The sequence below is a fragment of the Carassius gibelio genome, chromosome A24 (genome assembly GCF_023724105.1).
Source record: "Carassius gibelio isolate Cgi1373 ecotype wild population from Czech Republic chromosome A24, carGib1.2-hapl.c, whole genome shotgun sequence".
NCBI classification, from domain to species: Eukaryota; Metazoa; Chordata; class Actinopteri; order Cypriniformes; family Cyprinidae; genus Carassius; species Carassius gibelio.
In genome coordinates, this window is record NC_068394.1 from 12,490,907 (window position 1) to 12,518,090 (window position 27,184).

General features: G+C 35.1%; 1 protein-coding gene across 1 annotated transcript in view; it reads left to right on the forward strand.

The window, feature by feature from the left end:
• The first annotated feature begins 2,523 nt into the window (after positions 1–2,523).
• Positions 2,524–27,184, forward strand: part of LOC127946532 (potassium voltage-gated channel subfamily B member 2-like) — a 101,421-nt gene continuing 76,760 nt past the window's right edge. Inside the window, exons 1-2 of the mRNA XM_052543165.1 lie at positions 2,524–3,043; positions 3,925–4,623. Coding sequence (XP_052399125.1) covers positions 4,042–4,623 — 582 coding nt within the window. The 5' untranslated portion in view covers positions 2,524–3,043; positions 3,925–4,041. The remainder of the gene's footprint in view (positions 3,044–3,924; positions 4,624–27,184) is intronic.

Genomic DNA, 27,184 nt, shown 5'->3' on the forward strand with positions numbered 1-27,184 from the left:
TATCATTTAATCATCATTTCAAAAGAGTCCAGTGTGCCCATAGACAACAGAAAATCAGCCTGCCTTATTAACACAAGTTATACCCATGTCACCATGGCAATATATATATATATATATATATATATATATATATATATATATATATATATACATATATACACTATATATATATATATACACACACTATATATATATATATATATATATATATATATATATATATATATATATATATATATATATATATATATGATATTCTAGTACATTCTAGAACTCTGTTGAACATTGTGGGACAAATCAGCCAACATATCCACTTCTGAAATTTTGGACGACTCTCTTTTGTTAAATATTTATGTTAAACTGTTATTGTTATCTCAGTATTATGCATGTACCATGTCATTTTTATGCATGAGTAATAATAAATTAGCTTGTATAAGTTGTGAACATACTGGATTTTTTATTTTATTTTTTTTATTTTCATTCGCAATGTTAAGGATACACCGAAAGTAATGTGATTTTCATTTTCAGCATGTCAAACTTCAAGTAGCATATTTTTTTTTTTTTTTTTTTTTTTTTTTTTTACGGTGTACATGTTATAAGCATTATTTCAAACAATTCTGATTACATTGTCTATTTATTTTATAAAATAAATTCTAATATAAATAAATAATTACAAATTTTAATAAAAGCATTGCATTCAATTTATAAAAAGTAAATTAATCTATTATACTATAAATAAATGATTGTTATAAATGTATAATTATAGCAGTTTACTTAGTTCTACGTGAAATATACAAATATATAAAGGAATAGGAATATTTTGATATATAAAGAAACCTGTGTGAGCTGGTCCCATTCTGTGGTTAAGGGGAACAGGCATAGCAGCAAGATGTTAACTTGTTAGGGTGCACTGACAGGTGGCTGACTAGCACATTTCAGTAATGAACTCCAGTGGTAGTAGATTACAACACCTTATTAAATTGTGTCTATTGCTTTGTCACTGTTTCATCTATTTTTTCCACCTTGTCCTTCACCCTCACATTATGGCTCATAGAAGACTATGCACAGGAGTCAGAAAAATCAATGCAGATGTATTGATCACCAATCATTTTAGGGTAGAACATCAATCACACACTATTTGGCTTCACAAAAATTCAGTTTTTATTTTATTTTTCTTTATTTTTATAAATAAACATAAAATATACTATAAATAAATTATTGGAAATATAAACACATATAATTATAAATATATATGTTATAAAATTTGATTTATGACTTGTGTTTTTTATTTGTTAATTGTTTTGGCCGTACTAGTCAAACATCTGAAAATAAATATATACTGTATGTAAATGTCACCCTTTATTTCCTTTCAAGTATCATTCACGGACCAGCGCCAGTGAGCCGCAGTATAATGTCTATTGAAATCAAACTACAGTCCCTTTGATACTCATAGAATATTTATAGCACGCACCATTTGTTCCTCAACCATTGTGTCTCCTGTAGTCCTGTGACATCTCATGCGTATGAATGGATGGTCTCCAAACTATTGCATCCTTTCATCTTTCTTTTTTTTTCACTTGGCCCTGTTTGAAAGACAAAGCAGATGCAGTTTTAGAGGCTTAATTACTGTTATGGGGGAACTTTAATAGCACAGACCCAGGCAGGTCATTCAACACCGCCTGAAACTCAGTCCAGCTGCTTCATATCTAATAATTGCTGTGACTACATATCCTCACATATTGTTATACATTTGAAATCACACTTTGTGTCTCACACATGGCTCCCCAAGGTGAATGTAATAAAAACAAGGACCCACTGCTACCACTGTAAGGGTTAGAGTTAAAACTTGAGAAATAATATATATATATATATATATATATATATATATATATATATATATATATATATATATATATATATATATATATATATATAATGTTATTATTATTATTTTAATGCACATAGAATACAATAAAATAAGTCATCTTAAACAGTACAATGATATATTATATTTCAAAATGTCATTTTACTGTAAAATATTAGAATTTTTTTTTTTAGAAATAAAAGTTTGAAGTCAAACATATTATAACTTTATATTATATGCTTTTAGAAGTAAAGGATATTATTATTATTATTACATTTAAGGTGATATTTATACTTTTAGAGTAAAATATTGTTAAAATTTGTATTTTTAAAGTAAAAAAAAAACAATAACTAGAAATCAGCTCACAGAGTCCACAGTGTTGATACAGTTTGGTCAATATTTATTTATTTTAATATACTTTTTTATTTACTTTTATAACTGTATTTAATATAATTATGTAAGATCATTTTCACTCTGGCAAGGGATATACATTTTACAGGTGGTCAATATAAATGTATTATTTTTATTCTATGCCTATATATTCATAAATGTATGGAACATAAACTTTGATAATAACCACGATAACACTGTAAGGTTATGTGTTCAGGCTATTTTAAGCCTAAGCGTGGCAAAACTGATATCTCACCTTGTATGCTTGTGCTGGACCACTAAACTCTTGAGAGAGAGAGAGAGTTCCTGCTGAAGTTGATCTCATGCTGCCCTTGCTGATGTACAGACCAATCCAATTAGGTTTCACCTCTAGGCTGTGATGCAGCTCGTGCTTCAGAGGAACCATTCCGTCCACACGCGCACACACATACATACAGTACAGACACACACGCGCGCTCAGTGTCACTCTGCAGCTCCACGCACAGTGCGCGCGCGCCCTCCGCTTTTACGCGTCCGACATCTGCAGAAATCCCAACTCACCGTATCAAGCCATCGATGGAGGCAGCGCTCTTAGCGAGAAAAGGGGAGCTCTTTTAGACACAGAGATTTCCCGGTGTTCTGTGCGATCTCTTCACCCTTCTCGTGTTGAGCAAAATGTGGGACACATGTCCGGTCACAACTGAAGCCTCCGCTGAGAGCTAGGAATCTTAAAGGAAACCCGCAGGCGTCTTTTCTCCCGTTTGCGCACACAGCGGTTTGTATATGCAAACGGTGGTTTACTTCAGGAAGGTAAGAAATATAGTTTGTTGCATACAGATTGTTATGGCAAGTCGTGATGCCTGGACTTCACTTGTTTGAGTGCAGCAGCTGGGATGAAGTGAAAGGAGATTCAGTTTTTCAGAGCAGGTTCATTTTTTTTAATAGCAAGGCTACAAAGTTGAATGCAGTCGCGGGTCATTGCAACGCATATAACGGTTTTAATAGACGTTGACGCTTTTGAAAGCTCTTAATGTGAAAAACACTGTGGTCCAGATGGACATACAAGTTGTAAACTTAGATATTTTAGGGGGATTTATATTACTTTATTGCTTAGGTATATTGACTTCTAAAAGAAAAGAAGATAGTTTATCGTCTATGGATGATTACTGGAGAGAAAGAGAATGTTAGAGAACAACAGAACTGTTGCATCTTTGCAGTTTTCTGTATTTTTTAAAGTTGGTAAAATAATAATAATAATAATAAAAACTTAAATATTACAGTTTTAGTACTTTTAATGTTAGAACATGTGATTAAAATAGTTAAATTTGTGCATTAAATAAAATAGAGGTTAAAATATGAATACTGAATATGGCAACAATATATTTCTTGTGTTAATTACTAATTCTATTTAGTTTAAATAAGATGTGCCAGTATTCTCTTAGCTTAGACTTTGGTAAAGCATACCAGAGCTTTAGTTTTTTCTTTTCATACAAGGCACGCTTGGCTGGGGATATGTAAATTGGATCTAATGCTAGCATTTAGTTGTGCTTCCAGATGTACTTTGCAAAACACTTACAGATCAGGAGGGACTTTTCCTAAATAGCCTTATAATGAGCTGAAATATTTTCCACTGCATAGAAAAATATATATATTTCAAGGTGGAAACAACAGGTGTCTGTCTTTCTTCACAGCCATGGAGGGACCCGTCTAAGGAGGACCCAACATAGTCATCTTTTTCCAGTTATTTTCTGGTTGATTTTCATCTTTAAACCTCTTCCTGGCAAGAGCCGTCCATCTCCTTGCACACAATGGCAGAGAAGACCGGACTTGGGGTTCCAAAACCTGGAGGCAGATCTGAGACTTCAATTCCACCTGAGCCTATTGAGATCATCCGGACCAAGGCCCGGTCTAGAAGGGTCCGTCTCAACGTCGGGGGCCTCAACCATGAGGTCTTATGGCGCACCTTGGACCGGCTTCCCAGAACAAGATTAGGCAAACTCAGAGACTGTAACACCCACGAGTCTTTAATTGAGGTTTGCGATGACTACTGCCTGAATGAGAATGAGTACTTCTTTGACAGACACCCTGGAGCGTTCACGTCCATCTTGAATTTTTACAGAACTGGAAAGCTTCACATGATGGAGGAAATGTGCGCTTTGTCTTTTGGGCAAGAGCTTGATTACTGGGGCGTCGATGAAATCTACCTGGAATCGTGCTGCCAGGCTCGCTACCATCAGAAGAAAGAGCAGATGAACGAGGAGCTGAGGAGAGAGGCAGAGACTCTTAGAGAGAGGGAAGGAGAGGGGGAATTTGATAACACCTGCTGCCCAGACAAGAGGAAGAAACTTTGGGATCTTTTGGAGAAGCCAGGTTCCTCAGTTGCTGCTAAGGTAAGATGCCATGGTTCACAACGTGACAGTCTGGGACTCAAGGGGCTTTTGGCACTTCGGCAATAATAATTTTCATGTAACAACACAAGCACTTACTTATTAATAGTGAGGTTCCGTTAAACCTCAGTGTGTGTTCTGTTTGATCAGTACCTTTGGTGGTTTCAGAGTATCTCTGTTCCAAAACCTAGTGAACTAGAGGTTCATCTTTTCTAAGACAGCATTCTAACTGTTAAAAAATCTCATAATTATCGATTTGGAACATTCTAAATTGGCTGTATTGCATAGGAGATTTAACTATGGATTTTGATGTTAGCTTGTTGCTAAGCTAACAGTACAATATTCTGAATACAGCCTTCTATTTTTCTGTTCCGAAACCTAGTAACTATTTAGTTCACGACTAAGACAGCTAACTTCTGAGAACGGAATGTCATTAGTGATTGGAATTTCATAAGCAGGTCCCAAACAAAAGACTATTTTAACATTAGAATCTTTTATGTTAGCATGCTGCTAAGCTAAACGCACAATAATGGTGAGGTCACATTTACCATTGCTCAACGAATTTTTCACCTCGGAAAAAACATTTATTTCAATAGGGATAAGCTGTACTGACCAACAAAAAACTGCTTAGTTTAAAAAAAGTTAGTAATGTGTGAGCTTTGTTTTATATATCATCATACAAATTATTATCAACAATGGAGTTTTTTACCTATGAAATTTCACTGAAAATTCGCTAATGTGATTGCACCTTACTAAGCTCCTTTATTAGACTTAAAAAAACATAGCAAACACACAAAGAAAATATTTCATGTCGTCAAATATTCTGTATGCAATCTTAGACATTGGATATTCAGTGTAGTGCATTTTGGGATTGCCTTCTTCAAGAAAGCTAACCACAATGCTTCTGATTAAAATCATGCAACTACAGTGTCTCACTAAAATGGTCTCACTTGGTTTTGGAACAGAGTGTTTGTGTCTGGATATTATTATTATTTTGTTCCAGTTTTAACAGAAAGATCTAAAATGATCATATTATGGAAAACTGCGGCCTAAACATGTTGTTTAGAAAATTGGGTGTAATTCTAATTTCAGTTTCAGGGAAAGAACATTTTTGTAAGTGTAATGTACAGTGGATGCCAAAAAGCGATACGATTTGATGCTGAAAAGGTTTTGGTCTGTGGCTGAAGAGCTTGTTTTGCTGTTACGGATCGCAGACAGTTGGCACAAGTTGGCAGTTGCTGTCATATGCAATGTGTGCAAGAGCAGCTCTTCTCGTTGAGTCAGAGTGGCCATGTGTGTCACATTAAAACTTATGAATATAATCATGCATAGAATGCAAGGGAATTAGTGCTTGCTGAGTTTTTTTAATGCCATTGTTGTATATTTAAGAAGGCCATATTGCTTTAATCTCACACAATGCTACATCTATCCAATTACATTAATTTGATCATTCATTGTACTTGCTCACAATGCAGAGAGAGCTCATGGTTGTATGTCCCATGTAGCTTCTGATGTGTCCCTGTATCAGTAGGTGTACAGCTCACTCTAATTCATCCATTGGCTGGGGAATGCAGATGAAATTCAATCACTGATCATTTATGAGGAGTATCCAGCTCAAATAAGGATTATATTTCATGTCTGCGATAGCGTATCATAAAAACATCATCTTAAAGTATGACAAAAATACATGGATGTGAGACATAATGAAAATATACATTTGTTAGCATAACCGCTTTGGACGTCTTGCAGTGCGTGTTGTTATTACCACAAGTGCAGTGTCATCCGTTTTGTTGGACATTTCCTCCACCTATATGGGAATCATGGCTGATTCAATTACAGCCTGCCTCCACCCGCTTAATTTATGACACAGGCTTATGATGGAAAGAGCAGGAAGATTGTGGTAATATAGAAGGCATCGGTTGTTTCCTGCACTGGGTGTGGATAATAAGAGCTCTGACACTTACTGTGGTCTGGGAACACTGTGGTAATGCCTTGATTTTACCTCACAGGCAAGTAAGTGGGAGTCATTTGTGTTTGTCAGTGCACTGTTATGGCTTTCTAAACAGCATGCAAAGGCACAAAGAGAGAAAATGACGTGCTTGGCGTGTATGGTGTGCGCACGTGTGTTCCCAAATGTATTAACAACATCTTGCTCATAGATCTTTGCCTTAGAGCCTCATGCAGTTTGAATGAGAGAAGCCTCTTTATATTCACAGGAAATCCCTCATATCAAAATATGTGCATGGTGCGGAGAAACCAGTTCAAAGTTGATTGTGCAAACATGGGGGAAATTTAAATAATTAAATTAAATGTATTTTATTTTGGTCATTTTGTCTATTCAGTGTAATTTACATGTGTTCTTTTTAATTTGATGTATTTTGTAGTTAAGTTTGAGTATTTTAGGGCTACCAAAGTTAATGGGCTAACCGGTATAATTAGAAAAAGATAACATTTCTCAGTTTATTGTTATTGTTATCAGGTGGTATTTTCATGTTTAATGCATTGAAGTTTTATACTATACTATGTATAAAACATTTAAGATAACTACATTTTAATTAATTTGTGAACATTTTTATTTCACTTTAGTTCGTTTTGCAACACTAAAACTTTATTTGCTTCCCAGTTGTATGTAGTTATTTATTTATTTTTTATGTATGGTTTGTAATTTTATGTCAGTTTCTTCTAAACCTTTAATGACAGAGCTGCTGTAAGCTGAGGTTTTTCATCAATGATATACTGTATGCCTTTGTTGAAGCCACCAGCCTGCATCATTTCTGTTTATTTTTTAAATAATACTATGAACATTTTTTTTTTACGCCAGTCAGAGGATCATGCCAAGCAAATCATGACAGAAAAACACTTCAGTGTCCACTCAATCAGTCAGTCTCCCTATACTCTAAAACTACTTAAATATTTGCATATATATGCATATTTTGCAATAAACTTAATTAATACATACGGTTTCTACAGTATGTACTCAATCAACAAGTTTAATATTTCTCAATCATTTATTTTATTTTATTGCCATTTGCAATGTTTAATGGAATAGTAGTTTTGAATTTAACTAAAGGCTTCAAGTACACAGACTTATTTGACTTTTTTTGCCTTGAATGAACGTTCATTTCATTTTTTTTTTCACTTTTTATATATATATTGCTGAAACTAGGGCTGTGCAATTAATCGATAAACAGTATCGCTTTTAGCCTCCAATGATTCACCCCATCCCTCCAAGCCCCCCTTTTCCAGTTATGCACTTTAGTTCCTCCATAAAAGCCCAATTTCACGTGCATATCAGTAAATTCATGTAACGTTACTTTTGCAAAATGGTACATGCTTGATTTAAGAAGTATATTTATTGATGTTTTAAAAACCGCGAAAGAGAACTTGCGGAACAGAAAACGGACATGTAACATCATCTTTTAGCTCAAGGTGCGCACCTAAACGCTCAAATACATGCAAAAATGTGTCAAAATGTGGCGCTTAGTGATTATTTGTGTAGACCTTTGTCAGTCTTGTTATAAATGAATGTAAAGAGTTGAGAATGAAAAACCGTGTGTAACGGTAAATTGGATCCATGCGGCGGGCTGTTTTCCTGCTGCGACTGTGTGCTTAATATTAATTAAACAACAAAAGACAAATTAAAGATCACACACTGCTCTTGAGTGAAGGACTTTCGTAGCTTTAATAAGAAACAAAAAAGTTTCATTCGTTCAGTGAAGACTATGCTGTTTTATTTCAAATTTGATTATTCATTTCTGTAGTAGTCAGTAAAGTGCTTGAGACTTGCATAAAATAAACATTAAAGCACAATTTGTTTCATTTGTATCTTTTTATTCTACTGTACTTGTCCATTTATTTTTATTTATTTTTTTATTACAGACAGTTTAATTATTTTCAAACATTTTGAGGACATTTTGTTCGTTTGATAATCGTTTGCATAATCCTGTTAAATAATCGTGATTACATCATTGACCAAAATAATCGTGATTATCATTTTTGCCATAATCGAGAGGCCCTTGCTGAAACAGTGGATGGGCACTGTTGCACTGTTAGACAGTTCAGCTTTAAGCTGCGGAACATTTACAGAGTGAGAGGAAAGAGTGGAAAAAAGAATAAAAATGCTCTTAGAAAATGATCCGATCTTTTTCTGGTCAGTAAAAGACCATTACATGCTCGAATCGCCCTCCCACCGCTGAGACACTGCACGCACACATACAGAGATCTCATTACATCTCCTCAGAGGAATCTCCACTAATGTGTCCAAACATTACAGCACCCAGCAATCATTTACCATGCTTCCTTTGCTTTGAACACAGGTTAAAAATGGACATCTGATAGGATTCACATTTACACACACACACATAAAGCTTGATGTAATGTTGTGGTCCTGACTTACAGAGGTAACATTCAAAGAGGAGAGACTATCATTTGGGAGAGTTGCACCTTGACGTTATACACCTATAAATAGGCAGCCAGCTAATGCAACAGTAGCCTTAGGTAAGGGTATAACATTTTCACTCACCAAGGGGATTGTACCAAAGGACGAAAGATACAGTAAGTCTTTCACAGGAAAAACCGAGAAGGACTGGTAAAAACAAAACAAGATGCATTAATCCAGATGAAAGTCATAAATCTTCATGTAGAATCTCTCATTTGAAGATTAAATATAGAATTCAGTTGATACTAGACTGCATTAATAAATCAAGGCGGAGATGACGGAAATGTTTTTTTTTTTGTACAGCAGTGGAGTGCTTGTGTGGCTTTATATACAGTAGGGTCATGCATCTTACATTAACCATACGTTGGTCCACATCTGCAGAATTTTCCTTCAAGAACTAAACCACACTGGGTAATGTTGGGTAGAAACACAATTTTATTATAATCAGAGTTGTAAATAAACAAAGTAGCTGTAAATACAGCATGCTAAGAGATGGAAGGCAGCATACCAGATGCATTGCTTCAGGTGCTCTTAGTAAGTGTGTCACTGAATAATTTTGCTTGCCATATAATTATCTTTTGAGGGATTTCCTGCATGTCTTATTTTATGTGTTTATTTATTATTCAGGTATTTTCAGTGCCCTATATTCATTATATCTCCAGTGCCATATTCCTGTGATTTCATTGCTATTTATAGGTATTTTTATTTTATTTATTTTTTTACATTTATCCATCTGAAATATTAAATGGAGTTTAAAATGCATTGAACAAATTTAACTAATATAATTAATAATCATTTATAATAGAATTTATAACTAATAATTAATTATATAATTTAAATCTATATTCTGCAATAGGGAGAAATTAAAATTCTGGCCAATACCCTTAAACCGATCATTTTTTTCATGACTGTTAATCGATAAATGGCGGATGTTCAAATTCTATACTTTGTCTAAATGAATCGAAAATACAAAACTGAAATCAGTTATTTTAAATGTTGCAATTTAGACATCACAACGTTATACTGTACAGTATAAAAATTTACATTTGAGATTTGAGAGTTAAGGATTAAAGATTACCTTTTTACAGTGTTACTCAATTATTAGTATTTTTATAGATTAGCTTTGAGTAGGCATTAGATGACAGCAAAGGTAATCCTCATGTAAAAACTCAAAAAGGAAGGAACAATTAAATATCCATTAATTAGTCAATACCAATAAGCAGATAACCGATATTGTACTAATATCTTGTGCATCTTTATTCTATGCACATTACCAAAGGATTTATCTGATGTCTTTTTTTAGATCCCAACATTGATACTGTGTCAGTGTTTATTCATTAAAAATTGGCTAGAACTACATCACACACTTCACCACTTGATAATATGAATAGTAATGAAATCCCATGGCATAATAAGGCCCAAAACTGCCTTGATTCTTCAAAATAAATAGAAAAGCATAGTGAGGACCTAAAGCTCACTCAGTATTTGGTTGGTTCATAATATGTGATTTATTTATAGTCTCGTATGCCTCACATACACCGCAGTGCCAGTGTATCTTTGATATTGCAGAGTAACAGCTGTGACCTGCAGGTTAAAGTGACTGTTGCAGAATTGTAGAGCTTACTCAAACTTGAGTTAATAAACTTACTGAGTATTCATGCTAGAAGTGTTGTCTTTACATGTTCGGCTAAAGCAATTCTCGCATTGTATTTATACCTACGTTTCAAACAGAATTATGAAGTCGATATGAAGAATTAAGCAGTCGATATGGTTCTTCACTATTATCAGTGGTGGAAAGAACCAGCTGGTGGATCTAGCGATTATTACTCACCTCTCATCCATGCAAATTGTGTTTTGTTCTAAAAAAAGCCTTTTTTAGTTCTTCCTGCTTTGTGAAAGCTTTAATATTTGAAGTTGGTAGTTGTACAGTAGTTTTTGTCATTGCTTTTATAAATACACCCTTCCAGTATCATTTGCTACTTAGCTTGTGTGCTTTGCGGCTGTGTACTTCCAATCAGATGTTCAAAGTGCATTATCATGACGCCAAACCAACTTTCAACGCCATGCTGTCCTTAAATTAGAGGACCCCTCTGGTCCAACTGTAATTTATAGAGCCAGGGCACCGTCTTCTAAACTGCACTAGTGTAGTTACATAATACTTTTCAGAGATACCTAATCAGCACAGGCTAACATTTAGATGCCACATCCTAAATCCTCTTTATGAATTCATAATCAGATAAGAACTCTTTGGATTATAGGTAACAACGGTTCCTCTGGCTTTGTACTGATTGCAGAGCATCACGATTGAATGTAATGTTCCAGACTTTGCCCTTTGTTTAAAATTTGACCATAAAAAGCTCCCCATAATGCCTTTGAATAGTTGAGCATTTACATTAACATTTAACTTATGGTTATACTGTTCAGTAATCCAATTTATGTGGTTCTCACATATTTATATGTTTCATTCATTATACTCATAAAACCTTTATTTTGTAATTATTTACTCATCCTCTTGATATTTGAAACCCCTGTGATGTTTTTTGATCTGTAGAACACAAAATAAAATCTTTAGCGCAATGTCCAAGCTGCCCTTTTTCATTCAATGGAAGTGAATGATGATCGTGTTCATTTTAGTGAACAAGACTTAAACTTTGGCCTGCTTTCATCACATATATATAATATGTCTTCAAGACTTAAAATATAGTGCACAAGTCGAATAGACCACTATTATGATGCTTTAATGGTGTTTTTTTATTTTTTATCCATTTTGGAGATTGAAAGCTCTAATCCCCATCCATTTCCATTGTATAAAAAGTGCAGCATCATAAACATTCTTCAAAACTTATTGTCTTGTGGTCCATAGTAGAAAAAAAGCTGGTAACACTTTTTTAGGGAGCAATTCTCCATACTGCTTATTAGCATGGATATTACTAGCATACTGGCTGTTTATAAGTACAAACCCGATTCCGAAAGTGGAAATTGTGAGTAAAAAAGTAATTAAATAATTTACAAATCTCATTAACTTATATTTTATTCACAGTAGAATATAGATAACATATCAAATGTTGAAAGTGAGACATTTTGAAATGTCATGCCAAATATGGGCTCATTTTGGATTTCATGAGAGCTACACATTCCAAAAAAGTTGGGACAGGTAACAATAAGAGGCCGAAAAAGTTAAATGTACATATAAGGAACAGCTGGAGGACCAGTTTGCAACTTATTAGGTCAATTGACAACATGATTGGGTATAAAAAGAGCCTCTCAGAGTGGCAGTGTCTTTCAGAAGTCAAGATGGGCAGAGGATCACCAGTTCCCCCAATGCTGCGCCAGAAAATAGTGGAGCAATATCAGAAAGGAGTTTCTCAGAGAAAAATTGCTAGGAGTTTGAAGTTATCATCATCTAGAGTGCATAATATCATCCAAAGATTCAAAGAATCTGGAACAATCTCTTTGCGTAAGGGTCAAGGCGGAAAACCATACTGGATGCCTGTGATCTTCGGGCCCTTCAGTGCTGAAAGGTATATCCAAGTTCTAGAACAACATATGCTCCCATCTAGATGTCGTCTCTTTCAGGGAAGAGCTTGCATTTTCCAACATGACAATGCCAGACCACATACTGCATCAATTACAAATCAATTACAACATCATGGCTGCATAGAAGAAGGATCAGGGTACTGAAATGGCCAGCCTGCAGTCCAGACCTTTCACCCATAGAAAACATTTGGTGCATCATAAAGAGGAAGATGCAACAACGCAGACCTAAGACAGTTGAGCAACTAGAAGCCTGTATTAGACAAGAATGGGACAACATTCCTATTCCTAAACTTGAGCAACTTGTCTCCTCAGTCCCCAGACGTTTTCAGACTGTTATAAATGTATACATTATTAGTTAGTTACTAGTGAGAACTAGTCCCAAAACTAAAGTGTGACCAAAAAGCCATATAGGATTGGAACTCCCATATGGGAGTGAGTAAATTCTGAATTTTACATTTTTATTTTACATTTTTATTACTTTAAATTCTGAAGCAAAACTCATAAATAATTTTAAACAAATGTAGTAACTTTGTGGACAAACCATTTGCCTCCAAAAAACCCTTGATGGCAGATTGTACAACCATGTGGCCATTTTTCATTTTGTGAAATAATTCCAGCACAGAAAAATTGCTATAGTTATACGTCGAAGAACAAGTGATGGAAATGGCAGGGTAATTATAAAATGGTACTGCGATAATGCTAACCACAACAGAGAGCACTTACATCTGAGACAAACAAATCAGTGTAAATGACATGGTTCAGGAGGATTAGATTATCTCAGGAGCTTAAGACATCTGAAGTGATCCCATTTGGCTTGTACAGGACAGGTATTTGAGGACACAGCAGTGAATGTTAGGTGCAAAATTGTATTTTATCTGAGGAGTTTTTAAACTGTAGAAAGAGAGGAAATATCACTGGGCAAAAAACTTGCCTCTTACTATTGACTTCATTCATTGATCTGCACCAAAGAAATCCTTGGCATTTCTGATTTGCAGTTTTAATTATGTCACACATAACCCAGAAATCAATGGTGCTGGTAATTGCAAAAGCATGGAAGTGTAAAAAGCAAAAAACAAGACTTTTCACACCAAGCTCAAGACAAATATGCTTCACGCTTAGTGCTTTGTTTTAATGGCCAGTCAAGAGAGCTTGCTGGCGGGAAACATCAGAAACATTGGCTGGGAGTTATAACATCCCCATTGGATGCTGTGGCATTGCATGGCTTAATTGTATGTGCTGCTGTGGCTGAAGACAACAAAGAGACAAAAATGTGGTGAAAGAACAGCTTTTATGTTTAATGTTGATGAAAGTCTGCCTGTAATTTGATGATTTGTCTGCCAAAAATAACCTCTGAAGAAATATATAATTTATTAAGCAATATGTGTAGAACTCACATCTGTAAAATTTTTTAGATCAAAGTAACATCAAGAGGGAAAAAAACTTTTAATTAATGGAAAAGATGACAAAAAAGTCTAGATTTGTGTTTTGAAGTATTTGAGACAGTGAAGCACTGAAAGAAGATGTCTGGCTCTTCTAAATGAGGTGATGGTCCAGTAGCTGTTGCTCTATTTGAGCCCTGAAGAGACATGGTTTTGTATTCACTGAATCCCTCAGTGGAGAACTTTGATCCCTGGTAAAAGTCCTGCAATGCATTACAAAAAAACTGTGCTTTAAAATATATAAAGATATTGTGTTTGACAGCCCCTTTGAAAATGTTCACTGTTGCTGTGAAACTCTGACCTGACATACTCCACAACTCTTGTTTTCGAGTGTCAATGTGGTTATGTTCATCTGTATTTTGGTTATAAACAGAGTAGGGCTGTAGCTATTGAATATTTTAGCAATCAAGTATTCTACCAAAAATTCCATCGAATAATCGAGTAATCGGATAAAATGTGTTTTTGCTTAATTAAAGTGCAATATTAATTATGCAAGAGAAAATTAGACTCCTGGGTCTCTTAAAATGAACAACTAAGTTTCCTTTTCGTAGATTTTTTTTTTTTATGCAATGCAATGCATACATCAAAAATGAAAATTTAATTATTACCCATTGTTTCGCTGTCTGTACGTGTACTGTGAACAATGACAATAAAGTTGACAGATGAATTAAATGCATTTAAGTGCCATTCAGTTGGGGTTTTAAATAAAGCATTTTCTGAAATGCACATTAAACATTAAACACACAAAACATTAATTTATCTTTTAATTATTGAAAATTAAGCAAACTTAACTTTTTGGTAAACAAATGGGATTTACTATTAAAAATAAAACATGGAAGAAAAATTGTGTGATTTTTTTTTTAGTAGTAGGCTATGTACATTCTGCTGAACAATATGAATACAGGACTTTTATTTTGACAGGTTGACGTACCTTTACAGTTCTGTGTATGTTATGTGACGATAGTTTTACTCAAATCTAACAAATGCTCATGAAGTGACTGTCAGAGCAGTTCTGGAGACGTTGTTCATGTGTTCACGTCCTTATTTAGTGAGACAGCAGACGCTGAAATTACCGCGAGCATCACGCGTGCTTCTGTTAAAACCCCTTTGCGTGCAAACATCGCTGACGGCCCCAGTTTATTATTGTTTCACTTTCACAGCACATTAAACATCACTGTCTTACTTCATCTGGACAAACTGTGCATCAATGGAAAGTTTAAAGACTCAAGCTTCGATATTTGACCAATATTTTGATAAAACATTGTTGCAGTGACAGATATTTAGTGATTTATGTCAGGAGTGCAAAATAATAAATCCGTATTATGCCACATTTTGAATAGAAATTCACAACTCACTCCTATTCAGTCAAGTCAAGAGCGGTTTATTTGTGTTCACATAGACTCACTGAACAGCGTCAATAAGGATTTACAGACCAAAGATGCATATCTGCGGAGATATATGGATATATTTACTGATGTTTACTTCATATTTCTTCAGACAGAATCGTCATTTCTATTCATTTTCCACGGATTTACGCGATCAGATGATAAACAGCCTCTCCCAGCGATCTGTGTGTGCGTGCAGTGGTCACAGCTCGTGCGGTGTGTGACTCAGACTCTGATTGGGTCTTTCAAACATCAATCTTAGAGTTTCATATCTGGACACCGCCCCATCGTGTCACATGCTTCCTGCACACTTCCTGGTAGTTATCTGGCCAAAACAACACTGAAACACCTCTGTACACACAAAATATCCGAATAATAAACCCGCGATTATGATAGTAAAGCTTGGTATGAGAATTTCTTGAGATCTGGGGCGTTTTTATAAAAAAAATCGAAAATGTACATCGGAAATGCTAACTTGTGCAGCGATGAAAAAGGCTACAAATAACATATTTTTACAACAGTAAACGACCAAATTCCACCCCTGATCGCTAAAGGAAGTTATTATAAACACTCGATCGGGGTTTAAAGTGAGTTTTGAGTAAAAGTGTACTAATAATTTCATAAATTGTCAGATGTAGCTTGATGCTAACGTTAGCACCAATGCTACTAATAGCAGGTGCTTTTCTTCTTCATAATGCATTTTTGTCTCAATAATTCACGTAAGGTCGTAAGAAAATGTTTTGTTGTATTTTTATAGTAAGACTTTTGATAAATAAGGGCTAAATGCAAAGAGAGACTGAAGTGAGATCGCTGCTTTGTTGCTTTGTAAAGCCTGAAAAACCACAATCAAGGCTAATAAAGGTGGAATAAAAACAAAAGAATAATGATAAAAGAATAATGCGGATAATGTGTCATACTTGGCGGAGGTGTGAAAGAACCGTTTGGTGAGAACAATACAATCATGATTCGTGCAGTTTTCAACAGTGAAACATACACAAAGAGCACAGGAGAGTTTACATGTGAGATCTTACAGAGATGACAAGGGCCATAAATCAATCTGATTAGCCTTCTCTAAAAACACACATGACATGGCCTTAGAAAATATTTCATAAAATTCACAGTTTTACAGATTCGATTATGAAATTTTTTATGAAGTCTTGGAAGACTTGTGGCCTTAGCTACACTGTGTTTTCAAACTCATTTCCTACATCAACATTTTTTTAAATACATTTAAAACATATGTTTTTAATATTTTTATTTTTGTTTTTATGTTTGAGCTTATATATCTCTATTATCATAACAGTCTGAGTGATTCTGATTCCTGAACAGTAAACTTTAAAGTGTCAGCTTTGTGAACAAAGGTTGATTATGTATCTAGTCAGAAAGAATCATGAGCAGAAACCTTTTTATTTTGGGTATGTAATTTCGGTCTCCATGCCAAAAAAGGGGGGTTACTAGTAAGGGGTTAAACTGTAAAATCCGTTTTTATGACTGGATTCCACGATTCTCTTCGCGTTTTCTGCAATCATAGGGCCCTAGTTGTGGTATGCCAGCTCTATCTTGCAATGGACACACGCCACAACATTCTCTTTACATTTGCCCGCGTTCTCAAATCAAAACACTGCTGACTCCTTGCAGTATGCGATTTCGGACGCAGCGCTTGTGTATCCTTCCGCTTTTTGGGTGACGTAAACGCGTTGTGTCATATTAAACAAAAATAATTGCGAAATAACCTGACGTGAGATTTTAAATCGCTTGACAATCTGTGCTTCCACCCACCGTGTTTTAGTTTAGATATGCTTTAATTTATGCCGTTTGGAATGCAGTACTATTAGATGCACGAAGCTCGTGCACTGACAGACTTTCTCGTGCGCTTTGTGTTTGTTGCACCTAAAGATCAGTTGCGGCTGCGGTTAAATGCACTTTCATTTTCATAATTTATTATTTCATTATTTCATTATTTACACTGGAAGCATATAAGTACAGCATCACAGCAGCGGCTGCAAAGCGTGTTCGGCAGACAGTATAACCATTTCAAACAATGGGTATAATTCTATCTACATTTGTTTTTATAACAATACACCATACTTTCACCCAAAACGATTAATTAAAAAGTTTAAATGGGTAAATACATATTTGTTATACTTAATTTTCTTTTCTGGCATAATTGTTAAAACACTAGACATTGGCATTGTTATTAAAACTCTTGACATGCTTATTCTGTGCATTTTGAGCACGTTTTGTGTTAAATAACATTTATGTTGTCCATCAAAAGTGTGCTTTCACTTTAATTGAACGTGAGCAGCACAGCAAAAATAGAACGGACGACGAAACCCCCGCTGCACTGCTGTTCACGCGACACTCCTACTTGACGCTCACGCACTTCTTCTGGTCCTGGTGTGAATGCACTCATTGATTAACATGGACGCCGAAAAAAAATATACGCTGCTCGCGCGCCACTCATGCTTGCGGTGTGAAAGAGGGGATAAAATGCAGCACTCAGGTTCAAAGAAGTTCTACTTTTTAAAAATATGTCTCTAGACCTTGCATTTTTGTCATTGCCGCTTTTCATGTTTTAAAAAAATCGCATTCTGATTGAATGGGGCTTATGGCATTGTGGAAGACGTTCTTCAGTGTCTACTGTTGCTAATTTTACAGGTAAAAATAGAAAAGCTTGACTTTTTATTATTCTTATTTGGTCCACATTTGTTGTTGCTTAAACAGGACAATTCAAGATTCAATACTGTCAATCCCAAAATTAGACTGTCAGAACATGCTCTGTAGATTGAGATCCTGTCAGACAAACTTCTGTTTTTTCTTTTTTATGATCTAAGACATCATGACCAAATGTCAGTCTGTAACTCCCCCTGAAACTGCATTTTTCCCAAGGTGTGGGAAGACGTGAAATCTTTCAAGTCCTGTCATCTTTCATGCATGACAAGACACGGTGTCATACTGGCACCTGATGTAGCACTTCTATATTTGGCCATAGTCTATCATGCTTGCGATGCTGTATGTGTTCCTCCAGGTGTCCATCGTCAGGGGGCAGAAGGTGTGTTGTGACCACATCCTTCACAAACACTCAGATGATTGATGAATTCATTGTCTTGGTGAAACATCAAGTTAGATGTCAGCAATATCCTTTGGGGTTTCGTCCTTGCTAGCAAAATAGACGAAACAGCTGAAACGGAAGTGAGAGGCTAGCAAATGCAGGAATCATAATTAACAACATTTTTCACCCCTCTCTGTGAAGAAAGCCCAGTGTTTGCAGTGTTTCCATGGAGATCTGGAAGGGTTTGGTGCACGGGTGTGAGTCTGACTGCTATCTTAAACTAATGACAGAGCACAATTCCACTAACCAGCTTGGAATAAAAACACCATCATTTAGAGCAATAACGTGCATAAAACAAAAAGGAAAAGGGCTCTTATTCTTGATTATACTTTATTTATAAGTATACTTTATTATAATTTATTTTTATTTATTTTTATTTTTATATTATTTATTTATATATTTAATATGTTAATAAAATATATTTGTTTCCTCGTTTTTAATGATGGAATAAAATTTGGATACTGAGCCACCAAAACAATGCTTGAACAGGTTCTGCAGCCTGCTTGAAACTTGAAACATCTGATTAAAAGAGGAGCTCAGGTGTGTATCTGAGCATTTTTTGATACTCATTGTATTTAATCATTTTTAGCATTTTTTTAAACCACAGATTTGATTTGAAATAAGGGAAAATGTTACATTTATATATAAAATGCCAGATTTGGTTGCTTGACAACTTGACAATAAATTGATGATTTTGTTACATATAGTAATTTTAGTCACTGTTTGTTTTATAGATAATTTTAGCAGTAGTCATAAAAGTAATGTGTATTGTAAATGCATTTTCTTTAAAATTTCATAATCTTTATAATAAGGGAATTCATTTGCTTATAACTTTTTAACAATATTTACATTAAAATTGCACATATTGTCTAGTTTAAGGTATAATTTCTTTAGCATTAATTCTAAGATATTTTCAGTAAATGTTTAAAAAATGTAGAAATAATTGTAACCTAATTTTAAGGTAATTAATATTCTTCTAAGAAATGACATTTCACAGTAAACTTACATGTATTCTATAAGTACAAAATATAATTTTTCTTTCTATAGTGAGAAGAAATGTACAATTTATTAGATTTTACTGTAACATTTTTACTCTTTTTTGCTATTGAGATAAATATTTTTGAAACAATGTATTTTCTTATCATATTCATCTCTGTGAGAGTCCAAACGGGAGCGCGAGAGAACAAGAACAGATGATATTACCCAGCAGCCTCCTCAGACCTTTTTTGGCACCTACACTGCCCCATCCACTCTATAACCGACCCATCTGACAAGCATACTTGCAGACATGCAGAACATTAAAGAAGGGATGGACACATTCCAATTCTGTTTAAACAGTTAAAAAAAAAATGCAGAATGAAATAAATAATAATTATCAGGTATAGTAAAAAGCCAGCATGGGAAATTCAGAAATGGGGAGAGGTGAGACTGTGCCAATAGTTGGACAAGACATGATTGTAGGGTGGGGCGAGAGACAGTAGAAAAGAGAAAGTGGAGGAGAGAGAGATGTAATACAAACTGTTAGCAAGAGTGTTTCACCAAGCAGCACAAGCCACTGTGGGCCAATGCCAATTAGATGTCCACACAGTTTATTTAGTGTGTGCCTGTGTACAGCACTGTTACTCTCCTGGGCCTCCACTCCTGCTGTGCCCTCAAAGACCTATGTCCTGATCACATCCACGAAGGTTCGGCTCTTAATGAGATTAAAGTCAAGGGTCTTGTTCTTGGACCTGACAGAGTCGCTCCCAGCGCCCCATCATGGTCAGAACACCATAACCTCTGTTTAACCGACCTTATAATGCATTTTAAGCGACTGAGGGTTATTGCAATTGTCAAGTTAATAACACGAGGATGCAGTGTCTGTGGTGCTAGGGATGTTTGGTGAGCAAAGGTAAACTTTTGCCATCTGACTGCTCTTCCTCTGTCCTTCCTGTTTGTCTTTGTTAGTCTCCTCCCACACGCTCGGAGCTGCAGGTGCTATTTTTCCACACAGTATTTGGCACCGTAGTAGGCTATTTGTCTGAATTCAGTGACTGCTGGAATATTGCCTTTCTTATTTGTTTGACATTGTGATAAAGCAGGGCTGGATCAGCAAGGACCAAGGGGCTCAAAGAAACTCCCAAACCACTAAATGGTAAAAAAAAAAAAAAAGAAGCTATTTCTCTGACAAGCATTATAGTCATGTAGATAGTGAAAATCTAGATGTATCATATTATCCTTAAATGCAATGAATTTAACTGATGAATACCAAATGATTTCATGTAATGTTTCTCAATTTAATAAAGCAACACATCTTCATTCAAGTTTTTTTTTTTTTTTTTTGTACAATAGTACAACAAAACCAAAAGGATTTTTCAAATACAACAATTCAAATCTTTTTCTGAGATTAATTCTGTTTTGATTCATACGTATTGATGTATACTCTCAATGTCCTGTAGGATAATACGGATTATAGTGAGCTTTAAGAAAAGTAGAAGGCAAAAAAAACCTTTCATTTTCTGCATCTATCATTATTTCAGTATTTGTTTATCCACATTTACATGAGTCAGTTTCAAATGGCATTTGCTTTTAATCTGGGCTGCAAACCAGCCTGAACAGTTGGCATGTTCTGAAAATGACCTTAATATACACTTTCTCCTTGTCACTTAGAAAGCGATTACTTGATAACTCAAATAAAGAAGATAATTTCACATTTACAATGCACTTATAGGGATATGTCCTTTTCATTTTCATATAAATACAAAAAAACATAATTTTTTACCATATGAGGACTGAGTGGTGAAGAAACGCTACTGTAAATGCACTGATTGTATGTTGTGTATACAATTGACTTGATATGATAAACTTTAAGATGCGTCTACGATGCCTTAAATTGATCAAAGGTTACAGTATAGACATTTATAATATTACAAAAGATTTCTTTTCATCAAAGAATCATGAAAAAAAAAATTTCAACACTGATAACAATACAAAATGTTTCTTGAGCACCAAACTGGTTTGTTAGAATGATCTCTGAAGGATCATGTGACACTGAAGACTTGGAGTAATGATGCTGAAAAATAAGCTTTCCATCACAGGAATACATTGTTATATTAAATTAACAACATATTAATTTTATACACATTTTTTGACCAAATTTTATCATATTAATGTTTTACTGTATTTGTGATCAAATAAATGCAGCCTTGGTGAGCAAAATAGAGTTCTTTCATAAACATAAAATAAAACTTACTAGCCCCAAACTTTTTAATGGTGGTATATGAGTGGAGGTTGTGTGGAGATTGAGATTGAATTGGAGTCTGAGCTGGTTTAATGGATGGAGACCCCCTGACTACCAGAGTTGGGTATAACGCGTTACAAAGTAACGCGTTACTGTATTCTAATTACTTTTCGTGATAACGCAGTAATGTAACTCATTACATTTAAAATAAATGTAATTTGATTACAGTTACTGACGTCAATAAAATTAAGTTACTTGCGTTACAAATGTATTGGTAAGAAAAAATATTAAAGTAGGCTAAATAAATCAAAATGCATTTCTAATCACGTTTCGTGGCGCCTGCGTCAGTTATTGAGCATGCGCTTTAATGAATTACTGGAGAACTCGTGCTGTTAAAATGGACGGAGATTTTTGTTCAAGATTGGGAGGGAAGGTAACTTCTGGACAGGTGAAGAGCTGTAGCAGCGTGTGTGGTGGAGGAAATGCGGTCCTTGTCGACTGTGGAATCTCAGTCATTTAAAGACAGGTTTCGGCCCGAGCCCGAGAAGTACATTTTGATTGACAGCTTTTTAAAAGCCCGAACCCGTTTGCAGCCTGACATTCAGATGTGGGCATACACACACAGCTCTTTTGCATTTTGTCAACAATGAGTCATTTATACATGTTTTAACAATTTATTCATAACTAACGTAGACTAGGATACTTGGAAGTTGGAATAAAGAAATAAAATAAGTCCTCTGTAACATCGTAACATCTCAGCACTCTAAATAGACATAGACTCATTTAGCCTATAAATAAACCAACTCATCAATAAAAACGATCTTTTTTAACAGATTAAATTAAGATTATTTTTTAATTAAGATGGGTATTTGGCAATAACGAAATTAATATAAAAGCTCCGCCGGATTTGCTTCTCCACATATCAGCTGACATTTAATAAAAGAATAATGCAAACATTAGCGTAAATACTCAGTCCACATTATGCATTTAAGCCTTAATGGATATATAGTTATCATTTGAAAAACCTTTAGGTACTCACAGAGATTAGGCTAGGTCTACATGTTTTTGTGGAGGAAAATGAATGAATCCACTGTAGATGTCTTCAATGTTTTCCTGTGCTCACTGATGGTGATTATTCACTCATTATTCTCATTATAAACACGGTCAAAACTTTTCCACACCTCAGAACTTTGCTTTAGCTGCTGGTGCAACCAAAACGTATTTTCGCCAGAGGCAAGCCTCCGTTGCATCTACTCAGCATCCATTTCTCATCTTTCTCGCGCTAATCGAAACACATCACATGACCGCTCATTTACCTCACAAACCGGAGCGCAAGCCCGAGCCCGCTAAAGATGATATAAATTAAGCCCCAACACAAGTTTTTTTTACATCTGTATTTTTTTAATTGTTTAATTATTTTAAAATTAATAGTTTGGTCAAAACCGATTCCCTATTTTCATTTTTGAAACTTTTTTTGGTTGGTCCGATCGATTGTGCAATCGATTTTCGAACGAAAAGTGACAGCCCTATGCGGATATGGAGTATGAACTTAAAAAAACATTCGAGCGTTTGGAATATGTCTCCACAACCGCAGACATCTGGAATAGAAGCTTCCATGGAATGACAGCCCATATGTAGTTAAGACATAATGTAGATACATTTAAAAAGACTACAGTTTTCATAGGCAAGTTTATGTTAAGAATGTTAAGTTATAGAAATGCATTGGATTTTTAATTCAAGTTGCTGTTTTCATATTTCTGTAATATTTTTCAATCAATATTAAATTACGGAAAGAACTGAGTTTCACTTTGTTTGTAGTTTTTTTTTCCTTGTAGGTTTAATAGGTTTTCAAAGTAACTTGAAAGTAAAGTAATTAGTAATCTGATTACTTTTTACATGCAGTAATCAGTAATGTAATCAAATTACAATTTTAGAGCAGTAATTAGTAATTTGTAGTGGATTACTTTTTTTGAGTAACTTACACAACACTGCTGACTACTTACTAATCCTCTTTTACCGTATTACCAAGTCTTACTGCAAATAATTCTGCTACCCTTCTGGGTCAATGTCCCACATTGTTTATCCTAGTCTGGTCAGTCTGTCTGTCTCATGAGTTGATGGTGGCAGTTAATCAATTACTGTGTTTCATGCATCTAATGAAATCTATGAGACTTGTCCGTGTCCCAAGCAAAATTTAAGAGGGTAATAAGACTGTATAACCATGAGACCATATGTTGCTTGAGTTGTTATTTTATTCCATGTGTCTTAAGTATAAGCTACAGAAGGAACACAGAGATCGGAGTACAGCAGGGTTCACCTTTTAAAAAGAAGATACATGCTCAGACCTAAAACATGGTGAGCTGCCTATAAACAGCATTTGTAGACACAAGTGTGCTCTTATTTGTCTCAAACTGTAGGTAGCAAATTCTATGTAATTTTTAGGACAAAGCAATTGCATTATGCACTGTAAGTGGGGGTGTTTTAAATTTAGTAACAACATGATTGTTTCTGTGCATTTTCACATTTACAATCTATCTGAACGTGATCTGGGACAGAAAATGAACATTTACATTTTAGGTTAGCCTATCCAACAAGCTAAGCTCAATATTTACACATTTGGATGGAGCTTAGGGGAAAATGCATGTTTATTCATGCTCAGAAGCACTTAGGAAAGAGTCCCAGATTTTTAAGAATCATATTTCACTCAGCGTTCATGTGCACTGCATATTCATGTACTTATTGGTGTATTGATTTTGTAACTTCGCTAGAATTAGCTGTTTGCATGATCTCTCTGCAAGGGCGTTATTTTCGAGAGAGCCTGTTAACGAAGTTGCCGACTATGAAAAGCATTTCAAACCAGGCGCTAACGTTCCCTTTATGTAAGCTTACTGTAGACAGCTGCCTATATAGGAGGTAGACAGCAAGTGAGCTCATAGGGTTCGTAGACACAGCCATTCTAACTATATTAGGATTCTGAGTAGTTTCTAATTTCAAAGAGAGCAAAAGACTGGTACTAGCAAAATTGCTTGCTTATGATGGTTTTATGTTTCTTTTATGTTTTTTTTTTTTTATTCATTTATCTTTAGCTTTATGAAATAGTGTCATTGTCATTTAACAATGCTTTATATTAGCTAAATATAAGTGATCTGTCACTTTCTAAATGTTAACAGTTACTCTGTTAGCTAAGATTTAGGTAAGTTAGTTACATTGTATAACAAATTGCAAGTTAGCTGATCACTCTGTCCTGTACTGTTTTCCAGATGTGTTTTGACCATAGAAATGCATTATTTACTGCTGTAAAGTGCCATACCTGGCAGATGTTTTCCAGATATGCTTTGCAGGCATGATTAATTAATATCAGATTTGTTGTTGATTGTCTTCACTATCGATTTTTCACAAGTTTGTAGTTGGTGCAGCCATGTACTTTCTTGTGTTTGATATTTTAACATATAATCTCTTTGTTTAGTCCAGCGAAGCCTTCAGTGTGGATCAGTCAGCATTTATATGTTCCACTGAAAGCATCTGAGCACTTTAGACTGAAATATTGATGGGAACGACATTCACTACAAAGCAATAGAGCGCTGCCAGACAGAATTTGAAGTTTGTGAACAAAAATGGAAAAAAGGGAATATCAAACTCAAAGCGGAGGAGTACTTTCAAAGAGAAATGTTCTGACCACAGTGATTGTGAATGACTGGGACGGTCAGTCTGTTGGGTTGCTTTCAGGACATGTAAAGTCCCTGTAAGCCCATGTTTAACTCTATGAAGGATTCCTGTAATAAGGGAATTGGTCACAGCAGACGGTAGAGCAAATATTTTATAAGTCTTTATAAGTCGCAAGATCGTCCCTCTCTACTGGTATAAAATTCGACCCAAGATTTGTCAGAGATTTATCCTGTCTATAGTCAATGATGATGTATTATGTGAAGTTAAAATCCTCCCAGACCGTGCTGGGTAAGTTTAAGCACCTTTGGATTTGAAGGTCATGGTTTTGATCCCCGTGCCTGATTGATTCAGATCGAAGCCTGTCTTGAGGAATGAGGAGGCCACAAGGACCAGAGACCTTCTGCTGAATGAGCAAAAACGAATATTTATATTTTATTTTAGCTTTATTTCAGTTAAAGAAAATAACATGTTTTGTTGGTTAACACTGCCTTTGCTTTCATCTAGCACTCAATTAGACACTTTGAAATCTTTTAAAACACTAATAATTTAATAACTTGAATGATTTAGCAAACCTCCAAATAAATGTAAATTTCCTATAATGTAAATTATCATGATTTGATATCTAAATTCACTTAAAATTATTATATTAAGATTTAGACAAAATAGTACAAATAGTATTTTTTTTTTATTTTTTTTTTATTTTTTTTATTTTTTTGGCCATACAAATCTGGTTATTTTTGAATTGATGCATCCCTCATATTCTTTTACTTTAGCACCAAAAATATTTTTGGTGATGTTTTTGAGTTGTCACTTAATGTCCAAGATTGGCTCCTGAAGCAAAAATGCTGTCCTAATGCTTCATTGCGATACAGCCTTTATTTTATTTCAAAGGGGGATGACACACACCCACGATATATATTTTTTAAAATATTGATGGTATCTATCTATCATCTTCATATTACCTGTCTTTCCATGTCAGTTCTAAAGATAAATCTCTGGAACCTTTGCCTTCTCCATTTCTAAATTTGCCTGCTTGAGGTTATTCTTGTCTCGTATCTCTTCGCCATATCTCCTATACCTGTCCTCTTTCCACCCACACACACATCTTCTCTATCCCACAAACCAGTGCAGCTCTGCCCTCTCATGTAATGTGGTGACAAGCCCAGGACTCTCCAAGGAGTACTGAGATGGTGCTGAATAACGCACAGTGTCATACTGTCAAACGTTCACAAAGAAATATGCGAGATGAAATGATTGTCTATGAAGCCTTCATGCTGTGTTGGCTGTTTCAAGTAAATCATCTCTCCTGCTAGTCTGCTGCATGGACCTCAGTTACTTCTGGGGAAAAGCTAATCCAAACAGTCATATTTTCAGGAAAAAGAGAGTGTTTGAAGAGCGTTCTGTGAAATGTTGAGTGGTGGTTGGGCACAGTGGCTGTGTTTCCGTATGGCAACCATACCAATGTTGTTCATTGCCATATCATAGGTGAATGATGAAAGTGACATACAGCCAAGTATGGTGACCCATACTCAGAATTTGTGCTCTTCATTTAACCCATCCAAAGTGCACACACAGCAGTGAACACACACACACACACACACACACACACACACACACTGTGAACACACACCCGGAGCAATAGGCAGCCAATTACGTTGAGGCACCCGGGGAGTGCCCTAACTCTAACCCTAACCCTAACCCTAACCCACAACCTTAGGATTAGGAGTCAAACTCTATAACCATTAGGCCACGACTTTCCCGAATGGT